This window comes from Balaenoptera borealis, assembly GCF_965194805.1.
Source record: "Balaenoptera borealis genome assembly, chromosome: 13".
Taxonomy (NCBI): domain Eukaryota; kingdom Metazoa; phylum Chordata; class Mammalia; order Artiodactyla; family Balaenopteridae; genus Balaenoptera; species Balaenoptera borealis.
Genome location: NC_138870.1, coordinates 98,211,890 through 98,238,892, shown reverse-complemented (window position 1 = coordinate 98,238,892; position 27,003 = coordinate 98,211,890). Strand labels below are relative to the sequence as shown.

General features: G+C 40.0%; 1 protein-coding gene and 1 long non-coding RNA gene across 5 annotated transcripts in view; one reads left to right on the top strand and one right to left on the bottom strand.

The window, feature by feature from the left end:
* SLC25A17 (solute carrier family 25 member 17) overlaps window positions 1–2,327 on the top strand; it is a 46,825-nt gene extending 44,498 nt beyond the window's left edge. For all 4 annotated transcript variants that reach the window (XM_082350117.1, XM_082350115.1, XM_082350118.1 and 1 more), the window contains one exon: window positions 1,270–2,327. In XM_082350117.1, coding sequence (XP_082206243.1) covers window positions 1,270–1,417 — 148 coding nt within the window. In that variant the 3' untranslated portion in view covers window positions 1,418–2,327. The remainder of the gene's footprint in view (window positions 1–1,269) is intronic.
* Window positions 1–26,396, bottom strand: part of LOC309609119 — a 44,146-nt gene extending 17,750 nt beyond the window's left edge. The window contains exon 1 of the long non-coding RNA XR_014233273.1: window positions 22,744–26,396. This is a non-coding gene — a long non-coding RNA (uncharacterized lncRNA). The remainder of the gene's footprint in view (window positions 1–22,743) is intronic.
* Window positions 26,397–27,003: the final 607 nt, after the last annotated feature.

Sequence of the window (27,003 nt, the reverse complement as noted above, 5' to 3'; positions counted from 1 at the left end):
TCATTCCTATTTATCACATGATTTGCTCCAAATAATAAGTTTTCACACATAGCAAATGTATAAAATGTAGAATAGCTTCTGAATGGAGCGCTTGATTAGCTTTAATCTCTCAGCCTGCGTGCTGTATATAGCCCTGGAGTTGCTGATGAACTAGCATGTGAGATTAATTCACTCTCAAAAAGTAGCTTTGGAGACATCATTTACTCTGAACTCCTGGTTCTAGCTGAAGCATTCTTCTCTGTGGTTAGAGCAGTGGGTCTAAAGGGCTGGTGTCCAGGCTGGCCTCATCATCCTCATCACCTGGGAGCTTGTTAGAAATGCAAATTCTTGAGTCCCATCCCAGACTTAATGAATCGGAAACTCTGGAGGGGACCCAGCAATCTGTGGTTCACCAAGCTTTTCCAGTGAGTTTGATGTATGCTAGATGTGAGAACCACTTGGTTAGAAGATCAAATGTGGACTTCCCTGGTGGCTCAGTGGTTAAGAATCCTCCTGCCAATGCAGGGGACACGGGTTTGAACCCTGGTCCAGGAAGATCCCACATGCCGCGGAGCAACTAAGCCCATACGCCACAACTACTGAGCCTGTGCTCTAGAGCCCACAAACCACAACTACTGAGCCCACGTGCCACAACTACTGAAGCCTGCGTGCCTAGAGCCCGTACTCCGCAACAAGAGAAGCCACCACAGTGAGAAGCCCGCACACTGCAGCGAAGAGTAGCCCCCGCTCGCCGCAACTAGAGAAAGCCTGCGTGCAGCAACAAAGACCCAATGCAGCCAAAAATAAATAAATAAATAAATTTTAAAAAAAAAGAAGATCAAATGTATGGGAAGACTCAGAATTGGAGAGCTTTTCATTTCTGTCACTTTCTCTCATTTTGTTGAGGCTACAATGATCTAAACCAATTGGCAGCTTTCCTACCATTTAGGGACTGTTAGGTTGAAATAACTGAGTTGGGAGAGTGTTAAAGTCAAGATCTAAGAGTTCTTTGTTAGATCCCAGATTTTGGCATAAAAATGGTTTTAGGATTTTAGGATCTGTACCCTATCTGTGGGATACTGTCAGCATTCCACTAATTAATGGTGGCTGTGAAGAAATACTAAACTTTCATCAATCCCCAAATGCGTTTAAAGATAAGAAGTACTTAAACAACAGAAGTCCGTTATATCTAAAACGTCCATTGCTTCTTTTGATCCTAAGAATAAACCTTTGCAAAACAGTATTGCTTCTTTGAAAACCTTTTGTTTTTTCTCACCTCTTTCCTTTTAGGCGTTTTGGAGTAATGGGACTCTACAAAGGCCTTGAAGCCAAACTGCTGCAGACAGTCCTCACTGCCGCTCTCATGTTCCTCGTTTATGAGAAACTGACGGCTGCTACCTTCACGGTCATGGGGCTGAAGAGCGCACACAAGCGCTGAGGCACCTTCCACCGCCAGGCACTCAGAGATGCTCAAGACGGGATCCTTCTCTGTGAAGAGAAGCGGTTCCCCTTTTACTTGCGCCTTCCACTGAGAATTTTACCCTCATTGGCTTGAAATGCATCTAAGTTTACACATGGAGTATAGCCAGCTTGACCTGTTACCAAATTAGTTTTTATGATGGTTGGTTGACTTTTGTGGGGGAGGTTGGGCCAATGGCCATATGAAAAGAGAACATTATTGAAAACCTAAAACTGAAAGTTTATGGGGGTTTATTGGTTTTTTTGAGGGGAATAGACTCTTGCTCTCATGTATAATCTTTTCCAGGTAAAGTCTTTTTTAGATTTACCAGATGGTCCCTTTCCCTTGAACCTTCCCCCAGGTCCTAGGGCAAATTTGCTACCATGTAATTCTCCTCATATACTCTTGTATGTCTTCATCTTGGTATTTTCTTCACTAAAAATGTTATGACTATGCCATAAGCATGACTTTATTTTTCTTGGCATTTTTTTTCCTCCTGCTTAAGGAAAGGTATCTTCTTTAGTGTGTGAGCTATTTATTTTGTGGGGGAAATGAAAATTATTAATTCCAAATGATTCTCGTATAAACTATTTGTAAATATCACTTATTTAGTATTTGACATAATTTTAAAATATTTATTTTGAATCAACCTTTTCATTACAAAACTTGAGGTTTTACGTTCATCCATATAGGCCCCAATAAATTGTCAGCACAAAAGTCATTCTTAAAAGTTGCCCTTTACAGTATTACATTGAGTTTACAAGCAGCTGGTACAAATCACAGAAAAGGGAGAGGGAGCAGATACCTTGTTTAGGCTCTGGAATATTATCTTCTTTTATAAACTCTTGGTAGAGACTGTATATTTTGAGAATAAACTTGATTGAGGTTATTTCTATTCGGAAACATTCCTTAGAGTCCTGCTACTCAAAGAGTGGTGCCTCAAGCAGTAGCATCGACATCACCTGGGAGCTTATTGGACACGCAGTCCCAGATCTTCTGAATCATATTCCGCATTTTAACAAGGTACCTAGGTGATTTGTACTCACGTCAAAGTTCAAGAGACCTTAGAGCTCTTGACCCCGCAGAAGATACAGTCGGTTTCAATTATGGAAACCAAGACAAAGATTGTTCTCAAAGGAAAGATAGACTAATGTATTAGAGCAACCTCTGAAAAAACTGGGAGTCCTATGTCATCATTTACTTTCACCTCATAGCACATGTTAAGGTTCGTAGGACTTTTATTATGTGGCCAGCAATGAATTTAGACATCTCAAGGCACTTAAGAAGCAAACTCCCTTGACATTAGTAGAACAACAGCTTAGTTCTACTTAGCTTGACTTAGTTTTTGACTTAGTTTTTGTCCCTATAACACAATGACAGGTTTTTCATTTATAAGTCTAATTTAGTCAGAGTCAGAGTAATAATCAAGTGTCTGTGGACTCCAGTATTTAAATTCAATTTTGAGAGTGAAAATTTCTTTCTCTTATTTCTCCTCTGGTCCCTGTGGTAATTTCAAAATATGTAATTTTTAAACTAGTAATAATTGAAAGATCATTGTGTTGTTCTAGAAAACAAGAACTAAGAGGAACTGATAATCTGGGAACTAGACTGAGCACTCCCCTATTTAAGCTAGAGAACTGAAGACAGAGAATTGGCCCCATTACTACTTTTTATTTTATATTAAGGTATGTGTTGTGTCTGTGGCGAGGCTTGGGTGGGGAGCATGGGAGAAGAATGATCATAAAGGTGCCATGTGTACTTTTGTTACTATTTTAATTTTGATGTTCACTTTGGAACTTGAATTTTGAGCTCAGGGTATTGTGTATTGTTGGTATGTTTAAATAATTTCCAAGTCAGATTATATAGTTATATTAGATGTTTATGATGTGAGAATATATTTGATGCTTCTTTCTTTTCTGATTTTATGAAGGAACAATTTCATAATGAGGTTTATATTCCCTTTGGAAGCTTACAGACTCACTGCATAGTTGAAACTAGGTAATGACTCACCCGGTTTTGTAACCTTTGATTATTAATAAGTTGCTTGAGAAAACTAAGGAGCCGAAGTCTATACTAGGGGAATGGAAAATTTTTTCTTTTTGATTCTTTATGAGGTTTCTCTAGAATGTGAGGATTAAGAGCCTTAGGGATTATGTTAGTGTCACCTCAATAGAAAATTTAGTCTGTGTTTTTAAGTGGACACTAATATTTCCACCCTTGTCTATTTTACAATTAAGTTTGAAATGCAGAAATAGGATTTACCATAAGAACAAAAGCAGTGGGAGTTAGAATCTTGGGTTTTATTCCCGGCTCTGTCACTGACTAGCAAGTTATGTCATCTCCTTGTGCTTCAGCTTTTTGATAAGTGGAGATAATAATACTCACTACCCACTTCAGAGGATGTTTGAGAGCTAATGATGTCAGCTAAATCCCTTTATGATCGTGGGAGAGGGAAGATCTGAGTGAAACTTGTGACAAGCCTAGATTTATATAGCAATTTCCCTTCTTAAAGCTTGTACGCTTCCTCATTTTATAACCCCAATATCTCTGTGAAATAGGTAAGGACGAGTAACAGTATCCCCGTTTAATTAACAAGGAAATTGAGACAGAACTATCAAACGACTTGCCTTGTTGGAGTCAGGACTAAAGTTGGGTTTCCTGCAGTCTAGTGTGATGATTGCAAGAATAGGTTCTGGAATTAGACAGACCTAGGTTCAACTCCAGTCCTACTCTTTACCAGCTGTGGGAACAAAGCAATCGCTGAACTGGTATAAAACTCAGTTTTCTCAACTGTGAAGTGGAGATCTTGATAAACCTACCTCATAGGGTGATTGTGAGGATTAAATGAGATCATATACATAAATTTCTTAGCACAAGGCTTGCCACATGAGAAAGCTAGATAAATGTTAGTGATGACTATTATTATAATATTATTATTATTAATGAGGGATATGACTGTTTGAATAGATGCAACTGTGGTTCGGTGGAAAGCACACTGGATTTTGAGCCAGATCTGGATTCAAATTTTCATTCTATCACTTAAAAGCATTGTGGCCACAGACAAGTCATTTCCTCACCTTTCTTAGTCTTTATGTGTTTATTTGTCTAATAGAAATGATTACCGCACAAGGCTGTTTTATATATTTTTAAAAATTTTTCTTTAATCCTTCTTTAATCTTTAGAACAGGATGTAGATATACATATATATATAGGATATAGATATACATATATATATGCATCTGGCATATATATATAGATAGATAGATAGATGAGGATGTAGATATACATATATATATATATATATGCATCTGGCAGAGTACATGACGTATAAATGTGCTTAATAAATGCCAGCGTTTTCTATTCAGATGTAATTAACATATAACATTTTATTAGTTTCAGATGTACAACATAGCAATTTGATGTACATATATATTGCAAAATGATCACCACAGTAAGTCTAGTAAACATCTATCACTAAAACATCCATCAGATAAATGCTGTTTGAACCAAGAAAACCTTCTAGGTTTTACTTTGGGGCAGTGTTTCCTCTTTCCATTTGTTTTAATTGTGAACATTTCTTTTCTGGGAGGCTTTTGTGTACCTCCTCAAAAGTGAAGCCAAATCCAATAAGTTAATGTTTTATCCAGTATTCAGATTAAGGCCCCCAAACATTTATCAGTTCATCAGTAAAATACAAACTGGTTCAGTAGCAGAAAGTCACTGGCTGAGCTAGCGTCTCATCTTGGCTCTCTGGAAAAGCTAAAGAATTGTGACTTCATGGCACCAAATGCCACACATCTCTGGAGAGCCCTCCCTCTGGGCAGGTAAATTACCTACCTGGCAGTGTTGACTGTCACCAGAATACCAAATATATACGAAGATTCACTTGTAGGATATTTATATATGCAGTGAATGTAATTAATGTGACCCTCAGAGGGTTTTTACCACTATAGAAATGAAAGGGCCTTGGGTTAGTGCTGATGTTTATGGGGCATACTGGTAGCCCCTGAAAACTGTGTTCACTGGGACATAAGAGACAAGAAAATAACTCATCCATGGGCTAGGTGAGAGAAGAAAAGAAAGAAAATTACTATGTAAAGGCAGAGTGAAGAAGAAATTAGGAGATGGATAGAAGGTTCAGGGAGAGGGAGGGACAAGGCACCAGTGCCTAGCACAGCACTCAAGGAGACATGCTCAAAAAATGTTCGTAGACTGGGCAGTGAACTGTGGAACCCAGCAAATGATGTCCAATCTGGGGAAAGGGAAGGAAAACTCAGTTTGGAACTAACCATGAAAATGGGTAATGGAACTTCCGTGCATTAGTGCCTGGTAAATGCCAGACACAGTTAACTTACATACATCTTGATATCTTTGTAATAACTCTAAATATATGAGGTTCATTCCCATTAACAAACTAGTTAAGGCTTCAAGAGTAACTTATCTATGGTCACTCAATGATTGAGGGTCAGGATTTAAAATTTAAGCTGACTCCAGGACTTTCTACATTGCCACACTACATCCCTCAGATATCCTTAAAAGTAAGACTTCTAAGCCAGGGCATGGTTCCCTTTTACAACCTAGAGGGGCATATGATTGAAGATATGTAATTCTTTCTGTAATGAACTATCTGAACCCCAGTATGATGCTACAAGTCTCAAGGAAAGCCTGTGGCCTCTGTATCCAAGGGTGGCTCCATAAATCCATGCTGTTTCTTGCTTCAGTGCCTGTGTTTACAGTTTCAGGAATCTCTTCCTACTATTCTTGGTGAACTGCCCAGATCAGGCATCCGCTCTTCCTGGAAGCCTTTCTGGAACTTTGCTTCCTCCTACCCACCCACCTCCAAAGACTTTTGTACTCCTTTACTATTTTGTACATATGTCTATCATCGACCTACTCCATTGAGTTTTGAATTGCAGTATCTCTGTCTTCCCCCAGATACCAACTTCTTCCAGCGCAGGAAACGAGACTTTCAAGTAGAGTGTCACTCAGGGTAGGCACTCAGTTGTCGCATGAGTGTTTTTGGCTAAAGATAGTGCTGACCTTTCTCCAATCAAGTGCATCTGTTAATTATGAGTTTACATATTTTAGAATTCTTGTCCTTTGGCATTTTCTTGGTCGTTGATTATCAGTTTTTCATATTTCTTTTCCTTAGATTAATTAGTTCACACTTTTTTGAAGTATACTTTATTTTGCTAGTCATTTGGCTTTTTTAACCTTTAAAGATCAATTATTTCTTTGCTTTAATTGTAGTCACCAAAATTATCTAACTGTAGTGGTATCGCTTATCTAATTCTTCCATGTGTACTTCATTCTTGTTTTGCTTTAGTTTCTGTAGAACCTATTGACAGAGTAGATGGCCAGCCCAGTAGGTGATTCTCCTATGTGGGTGTGGTATGTAGGACCTTATTAAATTGCAAATTCCTATTCTAGGAATAACATTCTATTCATTTATTCAAGAAATCGTTTTTGATTACCTCCCATATCCAAGCACTATGGCAGTTTGCTGGGATTACCCTGGTGAATAATACTTAGTCTCTGCCCTTATGTAGCTCATTGTTCTGCATGGGGGTCAGACAAAAAACAACTTGGAATTCTACCACTAATGAGTTCTCATAAGAAATGTAATGTAGGGAACTCCCTGATAGTCCAGTGGTTAGGAGTCTGTGCTTTCATTGCCGAGGGCCTGGGTTCAATCCCTGGTTGGGGAACTAAAATCCCACAAGACACGCGGCATTGCCAAAAAAAAAAAAAGTAATGTAAACGTTCAGGAGTTGCTTTGGGAGCATGGAGAGGCTGGGCCCACCTCTGTCTTGGTCTGTGTAATCAGAAGGCAACATTTGAATTAAGAACACACCAAGTAGGACTTCCCCGGTGGTGCAGTGGTTAAGAATCCGCCTGCCAAAGCAGGGGACACAGGTTCGAGCCCTGGTCTGGGAAAATCCCACATGCCACAGAGCAACTAAGCCCGTGCGCCACGACTACTGAGCCCGTGCGCCACGACTACTGAGCCCGTGTGTCACAATTACTGAAGCCCATGCGCCTAGAGCCCACGCTCGGCAACAAGAGAAGCCACCGCAATGAGAAGCCCGTACACAGCAACGAAGAGTAGCCCCCGCTCGCCACAACTAGAGAAAGCCCACGCACAGCAACGAGGACCCAACACAGCCATAAATAAATAAATAAATAAATAAATAAATAAATAAATAAATAAAGGGCACACCAAGTAATGGGTAGAGGACCTTCTTTTTTTTTTTTCTTTAAGTTAATTAGGCCACTAGTTTATTTATTTTTTAAAATATTTACTTATTTATTTGGCTGCACGGGGTCTTTAGTTGTGGCATATGAACTCTTAGTTGTGGCATGTGAGATCTAGTTCCCTGACCAGGGATTGAATACGGGCCCCCTACATTGGGAGCACAGAATCTTAGCCACTGTACCACCAGGGAAGTTAGAGGACCTTCCTGATGTAGGAAATAAGTAGTTTTGCAAAGTAGAATGAGGGTGATGCTTTATTACTTGTACATTCATTTGAATTGGACACAGAAGCTTCCCAACCTAGATCTCTGAGTTGAACACATGTTGGAATGGTGGTGGCTACTGAGAACCTGCAACAAGGAAGAAGAGGCGATCAGGACCCTTATCCTGCTTAACAGTTTTATCTATAGTTAGATTTGGGTCTAAACAAAGAAGATACATTCCCTGTACTCCATGAATTTAAAATCTAATTTTAAACATACTTTGAAAATTAGACATGACATGAATCATTTTGTTCTACCTCTATGAAGAAGGGCCAGCAAGAGTAGTTTAGGGTATCGTGAATTGCTGTGACTATCAAGGTCTGGAGTTGCACTTTATCTGGATCAATATGGACATGTTTACTTAGAAAATAGTTCTGAGCCTAGTTGAGGCTAAAACCCTAAGTACTTTATCGTGCATTTGTTCGTGTATTAAAAATTATAAAAGCAGTGAAGACTTAAGGGAAGGGGAATTTAACAATTGAGAAAGTCCTTTCTATTTCTCTTTTAATTTACAACGAGTTTATAGGTGTGGCATTTACAGATTTTTTTCCTAATGCACTCATTCTCACTTTATTCTCTCTATTGTAAGAATTACTTTAATTACTTTTATACTGTATAGATGGGGAAATGGAGGCACAGATCTGGCTCAGGTCACATAGCAAAGGATTGGGAGTCAAAAATGTGAATTCAGACCTCCTGATATTCTATCCAATAATCTTTCACTGTCTTGTACTGCTTGGAGGTATCTCTGTTTTCATTTTGGTTTAAAGTTTTTCTTTTAGCTTTTTTGGGCTTTTTTTAACAACAATAATACACAGTCATTAAAAATTTTTCAGAAAATACAGAAAAGAAAAATGAAGAGAGTAAGGATATATTCCTGTATATATATGTTTATATATCTTCCTATATTCTTACTGCCTAGAAATCACTGCTAATATTTAACTATATCTATCTTCAGACTTGTTTAAATATATACATTCACAGATATGTTTATAGATAGGGTTTTTTAATGAGATCAAACTATGCCATTTTGTAACTTTTTCATCTCAAATATAATTTGCTGTCAGTAAATATCTATGTCATAATTTGTTACATAGAATTGCATTGTATGAATGTGTCATTATTTAGTTAGACTCCTATTGATGGACTTCTAGGTGGTTTCCAATTTTTTGCTATTATAAATAATGTGATAAAATCCCTAATATATGATTCCTTTTATATTTTCTGATTACTTCTTTAAGAAAAATTTCCAGGAATATCCAGTTACCAGGTCAAAAGGTATGCCTCCTGTGAATTATGTTATTAAATTAAAATTTCATCCTATCTATTCCTTTATGTTCCTTGTCACTTTGGAAACACTTTCTTTCTCTCCTCACCTCTACTTTGGCAAGCTGCAGGAGAATTCCATTCTGAGTGTGAAAGGGAAGAAGAGTTGTTGTATGCCAGGGGCTGAGCTTTACATGCTTTTTCATTTAATTCTCTTAACAGTCCTATGAAATTCAGAGTTAAATGAGGTATATCAAAAGTAATCATAATAGGAGTTTAGATTTGCTGAAAATTAGATTTCTTCCAGCAGATGGCTGGGATCATTGAATATCACATGCTAAAACATAATAATTTATTGAGCACCTACCATGCGCCAGTTGCCATACTAGATGCTTTACATAAATTATCTTATTTAATCCTTCTCCAAAATTCTAAAGCCTGTGTACTTTCCACAGTTCTCCCCTTTGAGCCTTGGTTCCAAGTCTGTATCCTTGCTCCTGTGCCTTTGTTAGATGGCAAATTCTAGAGGGCAAGGACCTGCTATTAATCATTTTCTGAATCACCATGAACATGGGGTCACATTGGGCAAGTGCCTCTGTAAAAATGCTTTATGATTATGATCGTTATGAAAAGCAAAGAAGACTTTTACAATTTATCTTTGTTGACTTTTTATTTTATAAGTAAGCTATTTGATAGAAAATGGCTGTTTTTTTGTTTTTGTTTTATGCAGCTGCAGATATGGCGAAACCTTTAGGCCACCAGAGGGCATTGCAGTCAGCCTCCTTTATCATCATTATAAATCACTGCTGTCAGAGATGCCTAGTGAAATTTGCTCCCAGTTAAAACAAAAAAAGAAGCATTCTTAGACTCGATGAGCAATCTGCATAGAACCTGTGGCTTGAACTTGGTGGAGCACTGCCTTGAAGCACCCTTTTTATCTATAAAAAGGGAAGAATGGAGTAGGTAGTATTTCGCTGAAATTATATTCTTTTACTTTTTCCTTTCCCCAAGCATATGCCTAAACTTTTAATTTGTCATCCACAATTTATCATCTTCTCTTGGCCAGATATTAAAGCTGGCAGCTCTCAATCTCTATAGAAATTGAAGGCAGAGAAACAATGGACACAGCCTTTGTCCAGTAGCATCCACCTCTTTACTGGTTTTTACTGACACTAATAAAAACTTGCAAAATTGACTGATCCGCAGTTGAGTGACTCCCTCGTTTCTGTTCACCATCTGATAGAAGTGCCAATAGGCAGAAAAATGATTAAAAGGCAGAGCAGGAAAGAAAAGAGGTAAAAGGCATTTTGATGACCCATGAATTTAAAAATCAATTTAAATCTTTACTAGACAAGTATTTGTTAAAATGTAAACAGGTAGGGACTTCCCTGGCGGTCCAGTGGTTGAGACTTTGCCTTCCAATGCAGGGGATGCGGGTTCGATCCCTGGTTGGGGAAATAGGATCCCATGTGCCTTGGGGCCAAAAAAACCAAAACATAAAAAAACAGAAGCAGTGTTGTAACAAAGTCAATAAAGACTTTAGAAATGGTCCACAGAAAAAAAATCTTTAAAAAAAAATGTAAACAGGTAAACCTTGCCACATAATTTGAAATAAATTTTCTAAGTATTGAGGCTTCTAAGTTGCAGCCAACTAGACCTCTCATTGATCTGTGCCCCAGGAGCGTTTAAGATACTAATTTATTTCACAGATATTTTTGAGTACATTCATACTGGGCACTTGATAAGCACTGGCATACAGATATGAATAATCTTTATATGTCGCTTTATAGTTTAGAAAACAATCTGGCATCTACTGTCTTACTTGGTACTCACTTCATACCGCTGAGATGAATTGGGCAGATGATAGCTCTCCATTTTACAGGTGGGGAGATGGGTTCAAATGGTGAAATGACTTGTTCACGGTTACACAAAGAGTGACAGAGTAGGACTCAAACACAGGTCTTCTGACTCCAAGTCCCATCCTTTCCCACAACACCATGCTGTCTTCCTAGAAGAAGTGAGCCTATTACTCTCAAAGGAGGACTTGAGGGATATACTATTACAAAGGACCCAGGGTTTGAAGTAGATACATTATAGCCACTTGGTGGTTTTGATTGTTAGTTTAATAAGCAACTTAGCAAGTAAGTTCAAAAGCTTACCAGTACTATTTCTCTTTTTTTCCAAAAATGGAAGGTAGATTCACTATGCAGGCAATGAAAAAAAAAAAAAACTGGAATCTTTTTTCCTACTTGGTTGACATATTTACTAAGAATTTAACTCTTTCAAGTCTGTGAGTCCCCGCATCTTTCCCTCAGGTATGATTTATGCAGTAATGCCCATGAGAAAAAGAATAGGCGCATCATTTGAGTGTCAAGCTCAGGTAAGAATGTCTCTAACACAGAGTTCACTGTGTGCTTTTATTTCTTTGGTCGTTTTGGAACATAATACCCTGGCTAGAGCTCTTATCAAGTAACCTCTGCATTAAGTTGTATTTCTCTGTTTACTTCCCTACCTCCCTGGATAGATTAAAGGCCCACACTCCTCATCACCATTACTGTGTCCAGGCATTATTATGAGTACTCTATAAATATTTGTCCAATGAGTATATATATTGAGGGAGGTGGGGTATAGTGTTGAATTTAGGTTTGTCTAAGCCAGAGTACCTAGAGTTGTAATCCCTGGGATAATATGTATTTTGACAAAAAGTAAGACGTGGCTTCCCCAAGATTTAGCATCTTGGTAATTTCCCCACATTAAGTACAACATGATACCTGTATTCCTTAGTCTGAAGTGAATAAAGTGTGCAATGTGTCCAGGCAGAAGGGAGCTGAGAAGCAAATGCACAAGCTTAGGACTATGTAAGCAGAAAGAATACTATGTAATTAAAACGAGAATGCTGGCATCACCCTTCTCACATGTTTTTCATCTGTTGCTCCTGGTCCTAGAGTGCAGTTTTCATTTTTGTGTCTCCGGTACCTAACAGGAGACTTAATAATGGTGCTTAATAAGTATTGTCGCCTTGTACCAAAGGTACTCTGCTAATCAAGAAGTCAACAAAGAATTTTTGAGCATATGCCACGTGCCAGCCACTTTGCTAAACAATAGGGATACACTGTGAGCAGAACAGACGAGGTCCCTGCTCTTGTGGGACTTGGGTTGGGATGGAAGGAGATAGTCAAGGAGCATACAAACCAGTAAGGGGATTTTAGGTGCAGATAAGTGCTGTAAACAATATAACGTAGGGAGCATATCTATCTAACATACTCTAAAGATATTTTAGTTACCAGCATCCGTGTGAGAGTATTCAAACAATGTGTGCAAGCGCTGATATGAGGAAGGCAGTAGAATATCAGAGCAGGAGAACACCAAGCCATGCAGAGATAGAAAAGGACTAGAATGCAGTATAAAGTCACCAACTAAGGGAATTTATATGTTATATTAAATGTATATATATATATATATATATAAATATGATAATTGAGACTTTTCCCTCAGCTTTGGGTCTTTGTATTAGACTCTGTGACAGGTGATATGAGACCAGCCTTTCTTCCGCCCAAACTTCATAAATCCGATTTCTAAAGCTGATTCACCATCCTCATAAACAGTATATTCTTTATCTGAGGTGCCGATTGGGCTTTATGTGTGCTATGCTAAGTTCCAAAATACTGTTTCCACCCAGAATGGCCTCCCTGAGCATTCTAGGTCCAGCAGGTAGTGGCTGCAGATTGCCATGATTCTACTTCCACTCATGAGCTTGGTGCCCTTTCCCCCACCTACATCAGTAGGGATCAAATTCCTCCAAATCAGAACTTGGTTCAGAACTGGATTTAGGCATGACCGACTAAAATCTGGAGTAAGTTAAGCAGTCACTTTTCTATTATTTCTTTTATCTTTTTTCTTCTTCTTTTTTTGGCCACACCATGCAGCATGTGGGATCTTCGTTCCCCGACCAGGGATCGAACCTGTGCCCCCTGCATTGGAAGCGTGGAGTCTTAACCACTGGACTGCCAGGGAAGTCCCTTTCTTTCTATTTTTATTTATGGGCTCATCCTTAGTGGTGATGCTGATTTTTTTGTAAACAGTTTTATTGAGGTATAATTCACATGCCATATAATTCACCCATTTCAAGTGTACAATTCAATAGTTTTTAGTAAGTTACAGATGTGTGGAACCATCACCACAGGCAATTTTAGAACATTTCCATCACCTCAGAAAGAAAGCCCATACCCTTTAGGCATCACTCCCTCATCTCCCAATTCCCTCCCCCGCTATTGGTAAGCAACCGCTAATCTACATTCTGTCTCTTTGGAGTCCTCTGTTCTAGACTTTTATATGAATGGAATCATATAATATGTGGACTTTTTTGACTGACTTCTTTCAGTTAGTACGTTTCTAATGTTCATAGAAGTTGTAGCGTGTATTAGTACTTCATTACTTTTTATGACTATATAACATTTTATGAATATACAACATTATTTTATCCATTCATCTGTTGATGGGCATTTGGCTTGTTTCTATCCTTTGGCTATTGTGAATAATGCTGCTATAAACATTCATGTACAAGTTTTTGTCTGGACATATGTTTTAATTTCTTTTGGGTACAACACATTCTCTTTGGTACATTCCTAGAAGTGAAATTGCTTGGTCAGGTGGTTACTCTATGTTTAATCATTTGAGGAACCACCAGATTGTTTTCCAAAGTGGCTGCCCCATTTTACATTCCCCCCAGCAATTTATGAAAGTTCCAGGACTTCCCTGGTGGTCCAATGTTTAAGAATCCGCCTGCCAATGCAGGGGTCACGGATTCAATCCCTGGTCCAGGAAGATCCCCCATGCCATGGGGCAACTAAGCCCCTGTGCCACAACGACTGAGCCTGTGCACCACAACTACTGAGCCTGCGTGCCACAACTACTGAAGCCTGTGCACTCTAGAGCCCACATGCTGCAACTACTGAGCCCATGTGCCACAACTACTGAAGTCTGTGTGCTCTAGGGCCTGCGTACTGCAACTACTGAGTCTGCGTGCTGCAACTACTGAAGCCCACGTGCCTAGAGCCCGTGCTCCACAGCAAGAGAAGCCACTGCAGTGAGAAGACCATGCACCGCAACAAAGAGTAGCCCCCACTTGCCACAACTAGAGAAAGCCCTCGTGCAGCAACAAAGACCCAATGCAGCCAAAAATTAATTAATTAATTAAAATATTTTAAAAATTATTGAAACATCTAAAAATTAGTTATAGCGTCTTTGGGGGTTAATCCTCTAGAACCACAATAGACTTTCTGGTGTGAAATCCTCATTAGTGACAAAACTCCTGTTTTGTTGAATCATGACTATGTACACAGTTAAATAACACATTTCCCAACTTTCCTTACAGAGATGATGGCCTCCTCCCCTTCTCCTCCTCATCCTTCTTAATTGGCAAAAGTTACATGTGAATACATTCTGGTTGTACAGGCTTCAAACAGTAAAAATGTACGTCCTTGACCTGCTCTCCACCCAGAAGTAATTACCATCAACAGTTTGATATATAACCTAACAGTACCCTTCTATGAATTTAAGTCAGTTTATTTTCTACAGTCACCCAATGTTTTTGATTCCTTATTTCCTAAGTAATGTTCAGCAGCCTTTTTTTATTGAGGAATTTCAAGGCACATTTTAAAAAAATATCCCGGGGGCTTCCCTGGTGACGCAGTGGTTGAGAATCTGCCTGCTAATGCAGGGGACACGGGTTCGAGCCCTGGTCTGGGAAGATCCCACATGCCGCGGAGCAGCTGGGCCCATGAGCCACAATTACTGAGCCTGCGCGTCTGGAGCCTGTGCTCCGCAACAAGAGAGGCCGCGATAGTGAGAGGCCCGCACACCACGATGAAGAGTGGCCCCCGCTTGCCACAACTGGAGAAAGCCCTTGCACAGAAACTAAGACCCAACACAGCCATAAATAAGTTAATTAATTAATTAAAAAAAATGCAGCCCTTACAAAAATAAACAAATGGGACCTAATGAAACTTAAAAAAAAAAGCTAAAAAAAAATTAAAAAAAAAATATCCCTTTGTAAGGAAAAGAAATCCAGAAATTTTAGGTTAGAGGAGCCTTTTGGAATGCACTACCCTGTTACCTTCAATCATGTCTCTCCTGAGTCTGAGTTCTTGTTTTCCAAAGAATGGTGAAAATCTATTTTTCTCCCTTAGTCCTCTAGTACCCAGGTTAAAGTGAGGTCACTGTGACTGTATTATCTTCAGAGAGGAAGCACCTCCCCTTCCTTAGGATAGAGGCACCTGCTGGCTAAGTAGGCAACAGGCCTAAAGATTTAGGGGCGACATATAATTTCCAGTCCAAACATCTACCAAATATAGAGTGTTACTGTATTCAAGGCATTGTGGAGACACTGTGGGGTGTATGAAGAAATGCAAGGCAATCCTAGCCCCCAAGAAGCTTGCAGTTTATTTTGGAAGATAACCAGCAATACAAGATTGTTTACTTTTATGTAAAAAGTAGTATCTATGGGAGTCAAGATGGCAGTGTGGGAAGACATGGAGTTAGTCTCCCCACAACTAGGGCATGTGCCAGCCACTGGTGGGGGACTCTGATGCCCAAGGAGACGGGAGGAACCCCAGAGTGAACTGGTAGGACATAGGGGGACTGAGGGGGAAGGAGAAGTGGAGGCTGGACAGGGTCGGCGCCCCTGAGGCTGGGAAGATCAGGAGAGGCAGGTGGGAGGGACTCTCCAGGAAAAGCGGGAGAGGAGCGGAGAGTGGTCACCTGGCCCGCTCGGGCTGGGGAGCCTGCTGAGCTCCCAGACCAGTACCCCCCCTCCAAAGCCCTATCCAGGCCGCATGGGTCCTGGGGGGCATAGGAGGGAGGCTGAGGACATCAGGAGAGGCAGGCGGGAGGAGCCATCCAGGAGGAGCAGGAGAGAAGCAGAGGGTAATTGCCCTGCCCACAAGAGGCCAGGAAGCCTGCTGGGCTCCCAGGTGAGGTCCCCTGCCCTCTGAGACCAGGGGTGAGGGACATGTCTGGGTCCCTTCTGTGTCTTGAACCTAAGCCCCACCCCAAACAACCCCCAGGGCCTTTTCCAGCCCAGTGGGTCCTGACCATTGGCCCCGCCCACCTCCCAAACGTTGCCCCTGCTTAGGCCCCGCCCTCCACAGCCAAGGCCTTTCCCCACCCTTTTTTTTTTTTCTTTTCCCTCCTCCTCTTTTTTACTATTGTGGTACTGATGTACCTTCCAGTTGTTGATTCATCTATATGTTTGTTTTTATATTCTTCCTAACATATCTGTTAGTTTCATAGTCTAATTTTATTTTTTACTTTTTTTTTTTTTGTTTTTTTTTTGCCACCTCAGGCGGCTTGTGGGATCTTGGTTCATGAGTCCGGGATTGGGCCAGAGCTCCTGCGGTGGGAGCTCCAAGTCCAAACCACTGGACTAATGGAGAACCTCAGACCCCAGGGAATAGTCATCAGAGTGAGTTCTCATGGAGTTCCTCATCTCAGCACCAAGACCCAGCTCTACCCAATAGCCTACAAACCCCAGTGTTGGAAGCCTCAGGCCAAACAACCAGTAAGACAGGAACACAATCCCACTCATAAAAAAAAAAAAAAAAAAAAGAGACAGCAAAAAAATATATCACAGATGAAGGAGCAAGGTAAAAACCTACAAGACCAAATAAATGAAGAAGAAATAGGCAATCTACCTGAAAAAGAATTCAGAGTAATGATAGTAAAGATGACCCAGAATCTCAGAAATAGAATGGAGGCACAGATTGAGAAAATACAAGAAATGTTTTAAAAAGATCTAGAAGAACTAAAGAACAAACACACAGAGATGAACAACCCGATAACTGAAATGAAAAATACACTAGAAGGAATCAATAACAGAATAACTGAGGCAGAAGAACAAATAAGTGAGCTGGAAGACAAAATGTTGGAAATAACTGCTGAGGAGCAGAATAAAGAAAAAAGAATGAAAAGAATTGAAGACAATCTCAGAGACCTCTGGGACAACACTAAGCGCACCAACTTTAGAATTATAGGGGTCACAGAAGAAGAAGGGAAAAAGAAAGGGTCTGAGAAAATATTTGAAGAGATTATAGTTGAAAACTTCCCTAACATGGGAAAGGAAATAGTCACCCAAGTCCAGGAAGCACAGAGAGTCCCATACAGGATAAACCCTAGGAAAAACACACCAAGACACATATTAATCAAACTAACAAAAATTAAATTCAAAGAAAATATATTAAAAGCAGCAAGAGAAAAACAAAATATAACATACAAAGGAATCCCCATAAGGTTATCAGCTGATTTTTCAGTGGAAACTCTGCAGGCCTGAAGGGAATGTAAATGGATTAAATGCCCCAATCAAAAGACACAGACTGGCTGAATGGATACAAAAACAAAACCCATATATATGCTGTCTACAAGAGACCCACTTCAGACCTAGGGACACATACAGACTGAAAGTGAGGGGATGGAAAAAGATATTCCATGCAAATGGAAATCAACAGAAAGGTGGAATAGCAATACTCGTACAGATAAAATAGACTTTAAAATAAAGACTGTTACAAGAGATAGGAGGGACACTACATAATGATCAAAGGATCAATCCAAGAAGAAGATATAATAATTATAAATGTTTATGCACCCAACATAGGAGCACCTCAATACATAGGCAAATGCTAACAACGATGAAAGGAGAAATCGACAGTGACACAATAATAGTAAGGGACTTTAATACCCCACTTACACCAATGGACAGATCATCCAAACAGAAAATAAATAAGGAAACACAAGCTTTAAACGACACAATAGACCAGATAGATCTAATTGATATTTATAGAACATTCCACCCAAAAGTGGCAGAATACACTTTCTTCTCAAGTGCACATGGAACATTCTCCAGGATAGATCACATCTTGGGTCACAAATCAAGCCTCGGAAAATTTAAGAAAATTGAAATCGTATCGAGCACCTTTTCTGACCACAACACTATGAGATTGGAAATCAATTACAGGAAAAAAACTGTAAAAAACACAAATACATGGAGGCTAAACAGTGTGCTACTAAATAACCAAGAGATCACTGAAGAAATCAAAGAAGAAATAAAATAATACATAGAAACATGACAATGAAAACACGATGACCCAAAACCTATGGGATGCAGCAAAAGCAGTTCTAAGAGGGAAGTTTATAGTAATTCAATCTCACCTCAAGAAACAAGAAAAATCTCAAATAAACAATCTAACCCTACACTTAAAACAACTAGAGAAAGAAGAACAAAGAAAACCCAAAGTCAGTAGAAGGAAAGAAATCATAAAGATCAGAGCAGAAATAAATGAAATAGAAACGAAGAAAACAATAGCAAAGATCAATAAAACTAAAAGCTGGTTCTTTGAGGAGATAAACAAAATTGATAAACCCTTAGCCAGACTCATCTAGAAAAAAAGGGAGAGGACGCAAATCAATAAAATTAGAAATGAAAAAGGAGAAATCACAACTGACACTGCAGAAATACAAAAGATTATAAGAGACTACTACAAACAACTATATGCCAATAAAATGGACAACCACGAAGAAATGGACAAATTCTTGGAAAGAAACAACTTTCCAAGACTGAACCAGGAAGAATTAGAAAATATAAACAGACCTATCACAAGTAATGAAATTGAAACCATAATTAAAAATCTTCCAACCAACAAAAGTCCAGGACCAGATGGCTTCACAGGCGAATTCTATCAAACATTTAGAGAAGAGCTAACACCAATCCTTCTCAAACTCTTCCAAAGAATTGCAGAGGGAGGAATACTCCCAAATTCATTCTATGAAGCCACCATCACCCTGATACCAAAACCAGAAAAAGATATCACAAAAAAAGAAAATTATAGACCAATATCACTGATGAACATAGATGCAAAAATCCTGAACAAAATACTAGCAAACAGAATCCAACAGCACATTAAAAGGATCATACACCATGATCAAGTGGGATTTATCCCAGGGATGCAAGGATTCTTCAATATGTACAAATCAATATGATACACCACATTAAAAAATTAAGGAATAAAAACTGTATGATCATCTCAATAGATGCAGGAAAATCTTTTGACAAAATTCAACACCCATTTATGATAAAAACTCTCCAGAAAATGGGCATAGAGGGAAACTACCTCAACATAATAAAGGCCATATATGACAAACCCACTGCAAGCATCATACTCAATGGTGAAAAACTGAAAGCATTTCCACTAAGATCAGAAACAATACAAGGATGTCCACTCTCGCCACTCTTATTCAACATAGTTTGGAAGTCCTAGCCACAGCAATCATAGAAGAAAAAGAAATAAAAGGAATACAAATTGGAAAAGAAGTAAAACTGTCACTGTTTGCCAATGACATGATACTATACATAGGAAATCCTAAAGATGCCACCAGAAAACTACTAGAACTAATCAATGAATTTGGTAAGGTTGCAGGATACAAAATTAATGCAATCTCTAGCATTCCTATACACCAACAATGAAAAATCAGAAAGAGAAATTAAGGAAACACTCCCATTTACCATTGCAACAAAAAGAATAAAATACCTAGGAATAAACCTGCCTAAGGAGGTGAAAGACTTGTACTCAGAAAACTATAAAACACTGATGAAAGAAATCAAAGATGACATAAACAGATGGAGAAATATACCATGTTCTTGGATTGGAAGAATCAATATTGTGAAAATGTCTGCACTACCCAGAGCAATCTACAGATTCAGTGCAATCCCTATCAAACTACTCATGGCATTCTTCACAAAATTAGAACAAAATATTTTACAATTCGTTTGGAAACACAAAAGACCCTGAATAGCCAAAGCAATCTTGAGAAAGAAAAACGGAGCTGGAGGAATCAAGCTCCCCGACTTCAAACTATACCACAAAGCTACAGTAATCAAGACAGTATGGTACTGGCACAAAAACAGAAATATAGATCAATGGTACAAGATAGAATGCCCAGAGATAAACCCATGCACATATGGGCACCTAATTTATGACAAGGGAGGCAAGAACATACAATGGAGAAAAGACAGCCTCTTCAATAAGTGGTGCTGGGAAAACTGGACAGCTACATGTAAAAGAATGAAATTAGAACACTACCTAACACCATACACAAAAATAAACTCCAAATGGATTAAAGACTTAAATGTAAGACCAGACACTATAAAACTCTTAGAGGAAAACATAGGAAAAACACTCTTTGACATAAACCACAGCAAGATCTTTCTTGACCCACCTCCTAGAGTAATGGAAATAAAAACAAAAATAAACAAATGGGACTTAATTAAACTTAAAAGCCTTTGCCCAGCAAAGGAAACCATAAACAAGACAAAAAGACAACCCTCAGAATGGGAGAAAATATTTGCAAATGAAACAACAGACAAAGGATTAATCTCCAAAATATACAAAGAGCTCATGGAGCTCAATATCAAAAAAACAAACAAGCCAGTTAAAAAATGGGCGGAAGACCTAAATAGACATTTCACACAGGCAGACATACAGATGGCCAAGAGGCACATGAAAAGATGCTCAACATCACTAATTATTAGAGAAATGCAAAGCAAAACTGCAATGAGGTAACACCTCACGCCGGTCAGAATGGCCATTATCAAAAAATCTAGAAACCATAAATTCTGGAAAGGGTGTGGTGAAAAGGGAACCATCTTGCACTGTTGGTGGGAATGTAAATTGATACAACCACTATGGAAAACAGTTTGGAGGTTCCTTAAAAACCTAAAAATAGAACTACCATATGACCCAGCAATCCCACTACTGGGCATATACCCTGAGAAAACCATAATTCAAAAAGATACATGTACCACAATGCTCATTGCAGCACTATTTACAATAACCAGGACATGGAACCAACCTAAATGTCCATCACAGATGAATGGATAAAGAGGATGTGGCACATATATACAATGGAATATTACTCAGCCATAAAAAGAAACGAAATTGAGTTATTTGTAGTGAGGTGGATGGACTTGGAGTCTGTCATACAGAGTGAAGTAAGTCAGAAAGAGAAAAACAAATACCATATGCTAACACATATATATGGAATCTAAAAAAAAAAAAAATGGTACTGATGAACCTAGTTGCAAAGCAGGAATAAAGAGGTAGACATAGAGAATGGACTTGATGACATGGGGTGGGAGGGTGAAGCTGGGCGAAGTGAGAGTAGCATTGACATATATACACTACCATATGTAAAATAGTTGGCTGGTGGGAAGCAGCAGCATAGCACAGGGAAATCTGCTTGGTGCTTTGCAATGACCTAGAGGGGTGGAATAGGGAGGATGGGAGGGAGGCTCAAGAGGGAGGGGACATAGGGACATGTGTATGCATATGGCTGATTCTCTTTGTTGTGCAACAGAATCTAACACAGTATTGTGAAGCAATTATAGTCCAATCAAGATCTATTGAAAAACAAAAGTAGTATCTATAATCTTCCTATACTGTAATTTCTTCATATGTAAATATCTCATCAATGCAGCTAAATTGTGAATTCCATGAGAGCAGAGACGGTATCCTGTGTTCCATTGCGTATTCCAACACGGAAGCTCTCAGTTTGGGTTAAAGATGATACTGAGCTATACAGATGATAACGTTCCCAAGTTTAATCCTGTCTCTTCCATGAACAGTGAGCTTATTTGGGAAAGAAATATCATCAGTTGCCAGAGGTTTACTGTGAGGACGTTTGTGCCCTGTCAGGAGGCATGGTCAGCGGATGTGGATCGGCTGTAGAGCACAGACCATGCCTTGTGTTCCTCCTCTTCCCTTCCCTCTGGCTCCAGCCAAGTGGGCAGAAAGGTGAAAAGGAAAACTTGGATTCAGCTGTGAGAGGCACAGGTGTGCTCTGTGGGTAACTTGTGTGAACCTCCCTCTCTCGGCACGTTTAACTCTGAGCAGAAAAGAAGACTGGGGCTCCCCAGCTCTCGTGGGATTGTGGTCAGCATGACAGCTGGCAATGCCACCCACTGAATGACAGTCAGGGCTGTGTGCAACCATCATATCCCCTTACTATGCTTTCTTCCCGTGCTAACCCACCCATCTAATGCCAAGTTCTAGAACCAATCCTTTTACAGCAACCTGAACTTTGAAAAATTTTCTAGTCCACACTCTTTACACCTAGGCAAGTTTTGCTTAAATTACTCCCAATTGTGACACAATTTAAAATTCCATACCTTCATTATATAGATTTTCTCACTAAAGAAAACTTGGGCCAATTAGATAAATGAATGAAGAAAAAAAAAAAGTCACCCAGAGTTCTACTGCCCCAAAACAACAATCGTTAATATTTAGCATATTTCCCATTTATTTGCCAGTATTTGTATTTGTATAACTAGGATTGAGATGTATAGCTACAGGGTTTTTTAAATTTTAATTAATTAATTAATTTATTTATTTTTGGCTGTGTTAGGTCTTCATTTCTGTGCGAGGGCTTTCTCCAGTTGCGGCAAGCGGGGGCCACTCTTCATTGCGGTGCGCGGGCCTCTCACTATCGCGGCCTCTCTTGTTGCGGAGCACAGGCTCCAGACGCGCAGGCTCAGTAGTTGTGGCTCACGGGCCTAGTTGCTCCGCGGCACGTGGGATCTTCCCAGACCAGGGCTCGAACCCGTGTCCCCTGCATTGGCAGGCAGATTCTCAACCACTGCGCCACCAGGGAAGCCCTTTAGTTTTTTTTTTAATTGAAGTATAGTTGTTTTACAATGTTGTGTTAATATCTGCTGTACAGTAAAGTGACTCAGTTATACATATATATATTCTTTTTCATATTCTTTTCCATTCTGATTTATCACAGGATATTGAATATAGTTCCCCATAATTACAGTTTTAAATCATAGTGTAAAAGGCAAGTTTTACATACTATTTTTGTCACTCTACATCAGATAACACCTAGTTCCCATGTTATGCCATGGTTTGGTAAACATAATTTTTAATCGTCCACTCCATTGTTCATGTAAACCAATGAGTGCTGGGGATCTCCACATCTCACAAATTAGGAACCAATGAGAGGGTGGGGAGAAAACCCAGAAGTCTTCTGTTCAAACTGCTCCCCTTAGGAAGAAGAGTCAGGGACATCTCAGACTCCGTCTCATGGTTGAGACCCCAAGCTTGCTCAGGCTCCAATCTCAGCTCTACCATGACCTGGCTGGGTGACCTCAGGCAAGCTACTTTGCCTTAGTTTTCCCATCTGCAAAGTCAAGATGATACAGCTCCTTCCTCCTAGGGTTTTCAGGAGGATTCATATATGCAAACTGCATAGAACAGTGCCTGGCAAATCCTGAGAGTTATGTAAGTGTTGGCTATTTTTCTCAGCCATGGCTGGAGGTCCTAGAGTGAGACTGCCTGGCTGGAGGCTGTAATATTTGTATTTTGTATGCCTCTACTGTGATTTAATAGCTTTTATGCCTTTAGATGAGGTCCTCTATTTCACTTGGGGACAAATGTGTTGTTGCTTCAGTATGAATATTAGAATTTAATTTAATTCAGAAGAAAGGAAATAGATTCAGGGAAAAAAAATTCTCTCATAAACTTAGCATATCATTAATAATTTTTTCCCTCAAAAATGCCAAAAGCCTGATTCCTCTGGATAAATACTCCATGGAGCTCTCCTAGTGCTCTGAGATACCAGTTTGCAAAAGCCTCTCATGTGGCGCTCTATGTGAGCTCTATGATCACTCCCATAATATTTGCTTCTGGAAAATCATTTCATCTAAGTTGATTTTCCAAGAACTCAGACAGGAAAGTGAGTTATTTATTTATTTATTTATTTATTTAATAAAGATGATTTTGTTTTATTTAATGTATTTATTTTTGGCTGCTTTGGGTCTTTGTTGCTGTGCGTGGCTTTCTCTAGTTGCGGTGAGTGGGGGCTACTCTTCGTTGCAGTGCGTGGGCTTCTCATTGCGGTGGCTTCTCTTGTTGCAGAGCACGGGCTCTAGGCACGTGGGCTTCAGTAGTTGTGGCTCGCGGGCTCTAGAGCGCAGGCTCAGTAGCTGTGGTGCACGGGCTTAGCTGCTCTGCGGCATGTGGGATCTTCCCGGACCAGGGCTCGAACCTGTGTCCCCTGCATTGGCAGGCGGATTCTTAACCACTGTGCCACCAGGGAAGTCCCAAGTGAGTTATTTTTTAAATTGTCACTGGGTACGGTAGCAAACTCACTGGATGTACGTAGTAGGGTCAGGAGACCTGGATTCAAGTCCTAGCTGCTTCCTTATTTCTTTCACTGATTGTCTGGGTGGCTTTTGGCAAAGCACATGACATCTTTGAAGTGTGGTTTTCTCTTCTGTAAATGGGAATGGGTGTTGTCCATAACAGCCTTGGAAGGATGATAGAGGATTAGATTAAATGCAATAATATGCAAGAAAGTGTTGCAGAAATTAAAAGGCATCATGTGGCTATGTCATTCTTATTATTAGACCGAGTAACCTAAACTCGTTGCTCTGATTCCCCATCTGAAAGGAGTTTTGTTTTTTTCATTCTCCACCATGTCTCCTGCATGTGCCTTCTGGAAGCGTGCCATGTCCAATAGCTGAAAATGCTTCACAGTGAACAGATAATTGCAGTGTCCAGCTTTGTGTTTTTTCTTGGCTCCCATAATGAACCAGCCTGTTTATTTCCATTATTTTTATCGGATTTTGTTCTGTCACGTTCATTAATTATAAGTTCCAAGGGAAAACATCTCATTTAGGCAGAGATCTACATCTCAGATGACTAGCATGACCTTCTTAAGGCACCTACTGTGTGATGTGCTCCCTAAGAGACAGGCTTGTAGCTATGGTAACTGAAACCTCACCCAGGCCCACGGTGTGGATAAAGCAGGGACAGCATGACTGTTGATTTCTCTCTTCTTCACTGTGGTTCTGAATCCCCTGGGGATTACTGTTGGTGGGATTACTGAGAGCTGATTCCCTTGGTTCTCGGCTGTGTCTTTTGTCCTTTTGTAGCATTAGATGTCCAACTAAAGAAGAGAGTACATAGAGAATTGCATGTTTTAATACTTTTGTGCCCAAATGATCTAAGACACTGAGCACAGTACCCAGACCTAGCGGGAACTGGGATTCAGGTATTCATGTGTCAAAAAACATTTATTGAATGAATGGTTTATAGATGAGTGTGAACACATTTATAACATCCACATCCGTAAAACCTGTTTTCAGGTTCTGTTCTGTACCGGTACTGCTTCTGCACCAATAGTAGAACATACACTTTGGTTTCACAGTAAGAGGAGTTGTGGTAATCTGTCTCCCTCTCTCTCACCAAGCCCTCCTCATGAATTGCAAGAATTTGCTGAAAGGCTGGTAGGGGTTAGGGACGAACCCACACTGTGACCAAATCTGAACATGAACCCAGTGTCTCTGATCAGCCTTTATTAGGTATCCTAACCACATGCCAGGCATATGCTAAGTGCTGGGAAAACAGAAATAAATGGGAGCTGGCCTCTGTCTGTGGTTCATATTCAGTGGGGAACACAGACGTGGAGCAGTGACAACGAAGGGCTCGGTCAGGGGTGATAGAGCGCTGTGGGAACACGCCTGCCAGGCCTGTGCTCCACGTCCGTCCCTTTGCACCAACTGGTCCCCTGCAGAAGATGCTACTCCCTCCCTTTTCCACTTGGATAACTGCCCATCTGACTTTCTAAATCCAGTTCACAGGTCACCTTCTCTGGAAAGCTTTCCTGATATTCTGCCCACCCCCAAACCTGTTTTCCCAGAACCCTTCATTAAATTGTTAGTTTGCTTGTCCAGTTCACCATTTTTTTGGACTATACTCTATGTTTAGCACTGTGCTTAGCACAAAATTAATTGGGCCCTTGAGGATTGACTCATCTGATTCACACAAAGCAAACTCACAAGAATCTAATCTATTAACCAGGGAGTCATTTTCCTCATTTCCTGGGGGCGGGGTGGGGGACGACACGAAGCGGGGAGCAGAGGAGAAGGTTACACCTTTCCAAGACCCCTCGTCAGGCTCCCCTACTGTCCAATGCAACCTCTGTTCCATGGCAGAAGCACGTGGGTGCCTTCTTCCAGCTGGACTCTGAGACCCTGAGGGCGAGGGCAGGGTCTTCATGAGGATGGAAAGAAGGGAACAGAGAGTCTACCTGAGAGTATGGTAGTTAATTTTATATCAACATGGTTAGGCTAGATGTGTAAACACCAGTCTAGATGTTGCGGTGAAGATATTTTTCAGCTGTGATTAACATTTCCATCAGTAGACTTTTGAGTAAAGTCTATTACCCTCCATAATGTGGGTGGCCTCATCCAGCCAGTTGAAGCTGTTAAGAGAAAAGACTGAGGTCCCCAGAGAAGGAAGGAATTCTGCCTCCAGACTGTCTGAGGACTCAAGACTGCAACGCTGACTCCTGTCAGAATTCCCAGCCTGCCGACTTTCACTGCAGATTTCCAACTTGCCAGCCCCATAATCACATGAGCCAATTTCTTAAAATAAATCTCTCTATATAAATACAGTCTTTTGGTTCTGTTTCTCTGGAAACCTGAATTAATACAATTGGTCTCACATGGGGACTTATACTGGAACCACAAGAATTAGTGAAAGTTGTGGACTTTGATCAAAGTCATCGTATCTTAAGCTTTTAGACTTGAAAGCGCTCTAAAAGGTTATCAGAATTACAGTTTCATTTTATTATTGAGAAAACTAAGGTTCAGAGAGGCCAAGTTTCCTATCCAAGGTCACCCAGCAGAGAAGTAATTGTAATAGGTGAGACTGGTACCTGGTCTTCTGACTT